Source organism: Panicum virgatum, chromosome 8N (genome assembly GCF_016808335.1).
Source record: "Panicum virgatum strain AP13 chromosome 8N, P.virgatum_v5, whole genome shotgun sequence".
Lineage (NCBI taxonomy): Eukaryota > Viridiplantae > Streptophyta > Magnoliopsida > Poales > Poaceae > Panicum > Panicum virgatum.
In genome coordinates this window covers 46,087,831-46,097,554 of record NC_053152.1, presented here as the reverse complement: position 1 = coordinate 46,097,554, position 9,724 = coordinate 46,087,831, and the positions used below count along the sequence as shown (strand labels likewise).

Genomic DNA, 9,724 nt, shown 5'->3' with positions numbered 1-9,724 from the left:
TTTTTACATTTGAGATATTAAATATAGACTAATTACAAAATTAATTACAGAACTCGTCTGTAAACTATAAGACAAATTTATTAAGACCAATCAATCTGTCATTAGCACATGTGTACTGTAGCAATTTAGTGTCTAACCATAGCCTAATTAGGCTCATTAAATTTGTCTCGCAATTTACAAGCAAACTATATAATTAATTTTTTATTTCATCTAGATTTAATACTCCATGCATGTAAGATTCACTTTCGATGTGATAGTTTTAGAATTTTGAATTTCGCAACTAAACAAGAGCTACATCTTTGATGTCACATTTGTAAAGTTTTGGCAGTGAGTGTCATGAAACTTATGCTTCTCTATTCTAATGATTACGTTGCAATCTCAAGGCTAGATGTAAATGGTCTAAGTCTAAGAAGAAATACAGCAATAATGAGCCTTTTGAGGTAGAGTTAATTGATCGGGTTCAAATTTGAACTGAAGATGAATCCTATAAACACCTGAAACGTACAACCCTGCACTTATTGTGCAAAAACTAGCTAGTAAAGGCCACATAATATTACATTTACCACACGCATGAAATTAGTCAACAAGTACCCGCCTCCCCTCGCGGAACACAAAGAAATCAACTTTAACATTTGGATGACACATGCTACAGACCTTCTCACGTACTTCCTTGGGCCTAGGACCAAACACGCCAGTGATGAGCAACCTTTTAAGAACTCCTGCATTGCTGCATAGGAACTCCACAAGTTCCATTTGTTCATGAGAACCTGAAAAACTACTGATTTCTGCCACTTCAAGTGAACTGAGATCAATGCCATCAATCCTGCGACTCTCTTCCAAACGACAAAGGCAAGACGGCAGGCAAGAATGCATCTGGAAATAAAAATAGAATGCAACAACATTGCATTAGTGGAGAATATAGATAATATTCATAAATCAACATAGCTTGCTTAATTTTGATGGTGCGAGGTTCAGCTAGCTGTAATATATATAAACACTGCAACACTACATAGTGAGGAGCCCCACACCTGCCAATACGGCTACCTATGATACCTTTGATTTACAGCTTGGTCAAGATAACACAAATTCAAGCAAGCTAAGCAACCCAAAAAGATTTATGTTCACTAGCTAAAGCACAAATCTTTAATTTGATCCAATTAATAATAGTTTGCATAGAATATCAACATTTATAAAATGATAAATAAACATATCCAGAACCTCAACCACCATACCCCGCCTAAAAAATATGTTGCAACACTCTCAATTATCAAATAACAGCAAGTCAAAGCTTACAATCAACAATTTTATGGCAAGTTATAAACCTAAAGGTCTTAGAAATTACCAATCGTCGGAACAAAAGACCAAATAAATCTAGTCGAAGCTTCTTTGTATCATTGCAACTCCTCAAGAGATGCAACATGACAGGAAGCAAGCCATGGGGTTCCCATTGCAAGAATATGCGAACGCTCTTACACTTGGGCAGCTTATTTGTTTCATTCAAGAAGCTTCCATACCTTGCTACATCTGTCATAACCACTCATTAGTAGACAAAAACTAATCAGTTAGGGTCTGAAAATTAAAAACAACTTGTGATGAAATTTGTTAACACCAACACACCTGGAAAATCTAGACAGATGCTCAGATCCAACTTATCAACTTCATCGAACTGCTTAGACAGGGACGACGACTGGATAGAAATTTGCAGTAGCTGGAGCCTACGGCGGCCAACATCAACAAACCGATGGAGAAGGGGATCATAGGGATGCCACCAAACGACCTTGACAAGCTTCGGAGCAGAGATCTGAGCCTCCATTGGCTGAATAGATATTATGAGTTCTTCAAGACTTGGGGCCAAAATCTCCAGACGCCTTGTCTCTAAGAGGCGGATCTCCAGTGTGCGCAACGAGTAGGAGTGAATGGAGACATCAAAGATGACAATCAGCGTAATGTAAAGATCCAGGTCCCTCAAGCACGGGCACTGCGTGCTCACAAGTGCTGTGAGATCGCTGCCTTCCATGCGGACACAGCCATCTATCTTCAGGGATGTGAGCGCCGCGAACAGAAGGCCGGATGCCTGGGGGCGGAGCCACGTTGTATCTGCATACCGAAGATGGAGCTCGATTCGTTTCGCTCGCTGACACACCGGAAGCTCGAGCACCGCCTCCTCCCCGAGGATTTCCGGTGTCCAACCGTTGAACATCAGAGGAGCACGGAGAAAGAGATTGAGGTTGCCCACCACGTGTTCCGCGGCGAAGCGGAGCCAAGGCTCAATGCGTCCGGCCGGGATGCGGAGGTCGCGCCATTGGTCGGTGAAGTGGGCGACGCCGAGGTGCTCGAGGGTAGGGGCTAAATAGCCACCGAGGGCAGCGTCGACGGTAGCCAGGAACGAGGCTGGCGCTGCCGCTGGTGGCGCGACGAGGTGGAGCTGGGGAAGGTGCGCCCAGACGTGGCGCCAGCGGCGGGACAGCACGCTGGTGCGCGCGGCGGCGGCGGCGGAGCGGAGGCGGACCAGGATCTCGTGCAGCAGCGCGTCGGGGAGGCCGCTGATGCGGTCCTCGCCGGAGCAGCCGCCGCCGCCGCCGCGGCGGCGTTGAAGCTCAGCCATAGCACTCGAATCGATTGGGGATCTGGAGTGGGAGTGGGTGGATTTGGGGGTTAGGTTTTGCGAGGGCAACAGATCTCTTGGACACAAGGGCCGCAATGGCAGGTGGGCCTTCACTTCCTGTGCTTTTGGGCCATCTCGGTCAACTAGGGAACTAAGTTTTTTTAATAAGATTTTTTTTCTTTTCAGAAAATTACTTTACTTTTTTTGGCCTAAAAAAAGTAAATTCTTTATTTAGCATCGGAAAACAAAGATGAAGATAGAATTTTCGCAGGCTTCATTTTCAGTGCCTACAATGGCATGGATTGCCCCGCATACATACGTCCAACTATGTGATCGTGGCTTGCTTCTCTGTGATCGCACAAGAGCTACTGGACGAATCATTCCGTTCCGTAGATAAACACACGAGCTAGGCAATGGTAGTACACGGGTTCTGTCATCTCCCAGCTGGAAGGGCATGTCTCACAAGACGCGTCCAAGATTTACCAGCACCACGCAAAATCCATTGTAGCCTAGCAACAAGAAACATCAAATGAATTCTTTCATCATAGCCTCGTCAGCAGCACAGCACACAGTATCCAACAACTATAATGGTTTCTGGACGAAATTTATGACTACATTATGGTCCGGAATCAATGACTACAGTATGGTCCGATATCAACTGCAAAAACTAGGAATGGTTCTGGTCCTCAACTAAGATGGAAAAAAAACAGTACATCGTGTTGCATGACTCCAACTCTAGCATAGGTTTCTAACTTCATCCGTCGTCGTACTGCTCTGGGGCGAACATGTCCTCGGGTAACTCTAGTCATACTGCTCTGCGGTGAACTTGTCCTCAGGTAACTCTAGCATAGGTTTTCTAACTTCATCCATCATACTGCTCTGCGTGGAACTTGTCCTCGGGGTAGAACACAGCCACCACCTGGTTTCCACCAAACTTCCTCCCGTGCATGCCCGTCTTCGCTTTGGTCGATCCTTCCACATCTGCATATTCCAAAAACACCTGCAGCGCAGCGCAAGTTCATGAATCAGGATTGAAGTCAATTGAGAGAGTAAGCCAAATGCTATGAGTAGATTTAAGAGTTGACAAGAACTCACCTTCCCAACTCCAGCAACAGGAGCACCGCTGGGGTCAGGCCGTGGGATTACAACTTTCACCAAGTTACCTGTCCAAGTGTTAGTGAGTACATCCATAGAAAAAAGAGGGTGATAATAATATACATGATTAATCAAACTCAAAGAATAGTGTGTCTTCTGTAGGTTAAGGCCCGATTGCCAATATTGCATAGGGTCGGACTATAAAACACTCTGCAATGGCATTATGTGGGACTACAAAAAAGACACACAAAAAGACAAACACACAAAAAGAAACAAATTCAGTAACTGAGGGAAGGCAATCAAAACTATTATAAAACAGAATATAAGAGCTCGAAACAAGAGGGGAGAGAAGTCCAGGGTTTCATGCAGTATACCGTATTTGCGCCCTTCTTCCCTCATGTCCTCCACAATGTCCTCATATTCCTCATCATCTCTCAGTTCATCTGCTGTGACTACCTGTGTCAGGCATACGACTTTTGTTGGAAGAGCACCTCCAACTTGGTACACGAGTTTCTGTTCACAAAGATAGCAGTCAAGAGATTGAAATGGCAATACAAACATCACTGTTACATAAAATATGTCTCTTTGTTTGCCAAAGTTTAAATAAAAGGGCTTGCTTGTACCTGCATTTGCACCTGTTGATGTGCCTGCATCAGGATGCTTTCCTGCTCTGGCCTAGGCTGAGAGGTTCCTTGGTTCGCCCGTCTAACAGTAAGGGTCTTGTCTCCCATCTTGATGCCATTAAGAGCAGCACAGGCAATGTCGGTAACATTAAGATCCTGGTACACACAGAATGCATAGCCCTTCGAGTTACCAGTTTCCCTATCCTTCACAAGATCAAATCCCCGCAGAGGACCAAAGGACTCGAGCAACTCCCGCACTTGGGCCTCAGTGAAGTAATAGGGTAGCCCACCCACAAAAATGCGATCGGGACCTTCTAATCCTCCAGCAGAGCCAGGGGTTAAGCCAACAGCAGCAAGATTAAGATTCGGGTTAGGCTGGCTTGGGCCCAGCGCAGCTGCTAGGGAAGGATTATAGTCCGTCGGCCTTCTAACCTTCACTGGTGCTCCCTCGAACATTATGCCGTCTAAGGCCATTGCATTGCTTGCTTCTTCCACAGATCTCATCTCAACAAAAGCAAATTTCTTGTCATGGTTTATGTAGACATTAAGAACAGCATCACCTGGACCAGCTGTGTTTCCACCAATAGCAGCCATAACTCCATTGAAGAATATGGCAACAGTCTGTATGATATAATACCAAACTAGTAAACAAAAAGAGAAACAAGTGGAAAGAAAATTAAGATTACTAATTTACCTGCTCATTAGCAGTTGGAGGAAGTCCACCAACATAAACACGCCGAGCATGTCGAGTAGCCTGTTGTGTCATGGCTTGTGGTTGAATAACAAGGGGGTTGATCTGATGCAAAGGCAAGACAAAATTAGGAATAAAAAAACACCATTTCATTACCAGATCATGAAAATGTACCAATCAAAGTATAGGCTAGTTAAGTAACCCTGAAAGGAAACATTACCTGTCCCAAATTATATAAGTTTGGAAACATCCCTGGAATAGGAGGAGTGACTCCAGGCAGCTGACCTGCAATTCATCAATAGAAAACTGTTTAAGATAAAGAAAATGGAATGTCCAGTAAGAGCATCACACAATAAATAATAAATACCCACTATTGTTACAAAGCCTACATGGACAAATTTTTCCACACTCCACATAGAGGAATAGGGCAGCATATTTTAAAAAAACTACTCAAATATTAGCTCTGAAAACCATGATAATATAATACATGCAGATACGAAGACGAACAAGTTATCAACCAGAGTGCCCTCGTACAGTAAAGCTACAAAGTGAGCCCTAGATTGCCTTCTAAACCATATACATACACAACAAAAAAACAAACACCAAGAGCAGACAAGAAAAATTTTGCTCAGATTCAATTAACATTCGTAATAAAATTTTAAAAATAAAATTCACAGGTCTTTTGTACAAACAAAATGAAGGATTCATAGCACAAGGATTACCAAGTCCTAAAGGCATCCAGTTGTTCTAGACAGCAGGCCCCTGATGGGACCAGTTCCAAGAGCTCAAGCCCAATTTCTGGAGACATGCTAGAGAGAACCTTACCTGCTAAGTAAGCTTAGGAAAACCCACAAAAAATGAAGTCTATACTTTGTAACACTACAACCTAGTTTAGACTTTAGAAATTGACACTGCTAAGATAGTAGAAACTAGAAAGAGCAATAAACTTACTTGATTTTTTTTTACTATTGTGTACGCATAATAACTAATCAGCAAGTCCACTGGTGTGCAACTCCAATTATAAATATAAAAATGGAAATTACAACACTAAATTATGACATTTGCAACATACCAGGAACAGCACCAGCAGCAGCTATAGGCATCAGCGGTTGTAGCGGTGCTTGGTCAAATCCACTCACACGCTTGCTGTTTAAGACAAGATGTTAGCAAGTAGTGAAACAGCAGAGTAGGTTGCAGATACTCACTTTGCTTCTAAATATATGAAGTTTAGGGCAAACTATTTGAAAACAGAGGGAGAAGATATAGTACAATAAATCACAGACCATGTCTAGAAAAGAATAGATCACGTCAAAAGAATTGCATCAACCGAAAAAGCATCATTATCCAAGTTAAGATTCGGAAACAAGGAATCAACAAATGACAATTAAAAAATTTACATTATACAATCAGTTTTCAACATGCAAAACCCAGAAGACAACTAGTTAAGGAAAGAGCATGGACAAAAGGCATCAAAGCACAAGACAAAATTTTCTATTCAAAAACCTACAGTGGCATTAACAAGGCAATAACAGAAATCAAACTAAAATCAAGTTGAGAGAGTATCCAAACATGTACCTCTTTGAACGAGAGCGCGAACGAGATCTAGATCTACGTTCACGGTCACGGCTCTTAGACGGGGAGCGGGAGCGGGACCGATGCCTACGGTGGTCATCTCTGTCTCGGTCTCTTCTCCTGCATTATCAACCATACATCAGATTTCTGCTGCAAGTAACTTTGTGCTTTTCTGTTTTTACAACAATGTTTATTATCGACTTGACTGCATGGTTTCGACATTGAATACGAAGACCCAAGTTTCCAGAATACAGCTGGCTAAAAATTTGGCTCAGGGAAAGTGAAATAATTAACAAGCAGCAATGCAGATACTGTCTGTAACTGTTTAGTCTCAGATGAGAATTAAAAAAAAATACATAACAAAGCCTAGACAACTCTGCAGAGTGCAGATGACAATTGAATAGCAAAGTGTTCCAGTGATTAAAAGATCTTCACAAAATTAGGTTTCTTAGAAATATCGATACATTACGGTGCATTAGTATATTAAACAGTTTCAGAAGACTATGACGAGGTAAAACCTAGATTGCTCAGGCACATAATATATTCCTGCAACTTTGAGAATCTCTTGAACATAGGTCATCGAGTTAGACTGGTGGGCAGGATAGCTTTGCATTCATCAATTCATTAAGCAAGTTTAATACTAGCCATAAAAATTCACCAGACAGAAGCGGGATTTGCAAAACTAAGTTACACTTGCACAAATACTTGGCACATTACCTTTCGGAATCGTGGCTCCTGTGACGGTCATGATCATCACGGTGGCGGTCACGATCGTCGGAACGATCACGGTGTTCCCTTTTCTCGCTGCGCTCACTTCGATCCCTGTGGTGGCGATCACGATCCCTGTCTTTTTCACCTCTTTCGCGGTCCTTATCCCTGTCCCGGTCCCTCTCCCTCTCCCGGCCACGGTCCCTGTCTCGCTCCCTGTCCTTGCCCTTATCACGTTCTCTGTCCCTTTCTCGGGATTTCGAGGAACCACTGTCATGTGACTGTGTCTCGTGCTAAAGAAAGTAAAAAAAATCAATTAGTCAGGTCACTTATCCAAAGGCAACAATTGTAAACTTGACACTAAGCAGGTAGACTGAGATTGATACTACTCCATCAATCCACGAGCAGCACCAATTAATCCAACAAGTGGTCAAATATAACCCACCTATCACTAAGCCGAACCAAATGTTAACAACCCAGCAATCAAATGCCAACATTCAACTTATTTTGTATTATATCCAGTGGCAAAATAAGAAGATAAGCTAAAACATGCATGGTGTTTGTCATATTAGCCACCTCCTGATTCTCATCAAGACTGACAGAAACAGAAGATTTCTGATGGTCGCATCCAGCTCACTACCATAAGACGGTGATTCCAAACTAAATCGTAGATTCTAATTTGTTCCGTATGTTTTAGTCCATTCTCCAATAAAACCTAATTTGTTCCCCATGTTTTTTTAGCATTTTTATGTCGGTTCATCAAGAGGAAACAACTCGCGCACTCTCTAGTCTCCGCAAACACGACGCCCCTACTGAACCAATCGAAACCCAGCACAATGGACCACCCAAGCCAAACCCCTCGCGCCCGCACCGAATCCGAAAACCCACACAGATCGCTGCAGACCCTTCCCGTCCCCCTAACCAAGCAGCTGGTCCGGTACCGCCCCTAAGCCACACGTTACGGAGGCGGGCGCATCAGATCGGGGCGACGCGAGCACGAACCTGGGGCTGGGAGGCGCGGCCGTCGGCGTGGTCTGAGAACCCGGGGGGCTTGGCCGCGGCGGGCGGCGAGCCCCCGCCGGCTGCGGCGGGGGGTGGAGCGGCGCCGTGCTCGGCCTGGGCGTGGGCGCCCGCGTCCCCGGGGGCGGGGCCGCCGTTGCCCTCGTAGCGCTCGTCGTACTCGGCCATCTCGCGGCGACGCGGCGGCGGGTTGGGGAATTTTTCTCCCCCTCCTTTTCTAATTCGAGCTAGGGTTTGGTGGGTTGGTTTGGGCCCGGAAGCGGATTTGGAAGGAGGAGCACGCGTGGGGGCGGAGCCGTCTCGTTATATACGGGGCGCGCGCGGGTTCGTGGCGGTTGGCGATGGGCGGGTGGCGGAGGCGGGTCTCTAGCCGGTGGGCCCGGGGGAGTTCGATGCGATCTCCGGGGCGGCGGGTGCTTGTCCCTGGCGAGCGGGGCCCCCCTGGGCGCGAGGAGTGCCTGGCGGTTGTGGGCGTTTAAGCCGGTGGGCTCTCGGCCGCGGGCCTGGGCCGCTGCTGCGTGCGCGCGCGCGCGCTCGTGTGAGAGTGAGACAGAGAGAGAGAGATTGGGCTTTTTGGGCTCGCTCTAGCGAGGGTGGCAGGCCTGGGCTTGCCACCCAACGAACGGGTTGTGCTGATCCCGGCGTTACTGTGTCACTTGGTTTTTCTTTTTATTCTAACTAGGAAAGATGTACGTGCCTGTATTTAATTTTTCTTCCATCAAGCAATGATGTTATTTATTTTCTTTTCAAAAATAATACACATCTTTCTTCTCCTTCCATAAAATAACGATATCAATTAATATCCTTCCAAAACCATCAAGCAACAATGGCATTTATTTTTCTTCTTAAAATTATACACGTCTTTCTTTTTCTTTCATAAACAATGACGTCAATTATTATCCTTTCAAAAGAAAAAAAATGACATGAATTATGGGTTAACGTATGTACAAAGGAAAGTATGTGTATACTAAAGGAAAGTAATACGTTAATACACATCTTTCTTTTCCTTCCATAAACAATGATGTTAATTATTATCCTTCCAAAAGAAAAAATGGCGTCAATTATGATTCTATGTATGTGCAAAGGAAAGTATGTGTCTGCTAAAGGAAAGTAATATGTGGGTACAAGAGGTGTGTATAAGAAATTGCTGGTGTAAAAAATAATAGGATTTTGGTGGTAAACATTGACGAAATCAATCTCCCCATCCCTTTCGTCAGGCTTTTTGGCCTGACAGTGGGGCTTCCGTGAGAGGTACGGTGGGCTTAATCTTGGTGAGAAATGTTTTCAATTGTTTCAACTTTTATAGTATAGAAAAAACTTGGTTTTTCTTTTTCTTATACGTAGGTATGGTAAATAAGTCATGTATGTAGGTAACACTTTTCAGATTTTTTCTCTCACAGGAATCATTTT

General features: G+C 44.3%; 2 protein-coding genes across 3 annotated transcripts; both read right to left on the bottom strand.

Moving 5' to 3' along the window:
• Positions 1 to 427: 427 nt before the first annotated feature.
• On the bottom strand, positions 428 to 2,619 carry LOC120685955 (putative FBD-associated F-box protein At5g50270). Its single transcript, XM_039968104.1, has 3 exons — positions 1,618 to 2,619; positions 1,343 to 1,524; positions 428 to 873 (listed from the first exon to the last, which is right to left on the bottom strand). Exons 1-3 carry the CDS (start codon positions 2,603 to 2,605, stop codon positions 577 to 579), a joined length of 1,467 nt encoding a protein of 488 aa, XP_039824038.1. The 5' UTR covers positions 2,606 to 2,619; the 3' UTR covers positions 428 to 576.
• A 504-nt stretch (positions 2,620 to 3,123) lies between these two features.
• Positions 3,124 to 8,596, bottom strand: LOC120684690 (splicing factor U2af large subunit A-like). 2 transcript variants are annotated; one of them, XR_005679408.1, is made up of 10 exons: positions 8,297 to 8,596; positions 7,304 to 7,587; positions 6,590 to 6,706; positions 6,087 to 6,160; positions 5,235 to 5,299; positions 5,018 to 5,119; positions 4,324 to 4,944; positions 4,075 to 4,213; positions 3,701 to 3,931; positions 3,124 to 3,605 (listed from the first exon to the last, which is right to left on the bottom strand). XR_005679408.1 is itself a non-coding variant. In XM_039966586.1 (10 exons), exons 1-10 carry the CDS (start codon positions 8,480 to 8,482, stop codon positions 3,468 to 3,470), a joined length of 1,794 nt encoding a protein of 597 aa, XP_039822520.1. In that variant the 5' UTR covers positions 8,483 to 8,596; the 3' UTR covers positions 3,131 to 3,467. The 2 variants fall into 2 exon arrangements, 1 of the variants encoding a protein (XP_039822520.1); XM_039966586.1 differs by having other exon boundaries at positions 3,131 to 3,605; positions 3,701 to 3,768.
• Positions 8,597 to 9,724: the final 1,128 nt, after the last annotated feature.

Bases quoted from the DNA above. Each gene is read 5' to 3' on its own strand.
- LOC120685955 (XM_039968104.1), bottom strand. From the start codon at position 2,605: ATGGCTGAGCTTCAACGCCGCCGCGGCGGCGGCGGCGGCTGCTCCGGC. The intron at 1,525-1,617 runs GTGTGTTGGTGT...TGGTTATGACAG, and splicing joins CATCTGTCTAGATTTTCCAG to ATGTAGCAAGGTATGGAAGC. The intron at 874-1,342 runs GTAATTTCTAAG...TTTTATTTCCAG, and splicing joins GTCTTTTGTTCCGACGATTG to ATGCATTCTTGCCTGCCGTC.
- LOC120684690 (XM_039966586.1), bottom strand. From the start codon at position 8,482: ATGGCCGAGTACGACGAGCGCTACGAGGGCAACGGCGGCCCCGCCCCC. The intron at 5,120-5,234 runs GTAATGTTTCCT...CCTTTGCATCAG, and splicing joins ACTTATATAATTTGGGACAG to ATCAACCCCCTTGTTATTCA. The intron at 4,214-4,323 runs GTACAAGCAAGC...CTTTGTGAACAG, and splicing joins ATCAACAGGTGCAAATGCAG to AAACTCGTGTACCAAGTTGG.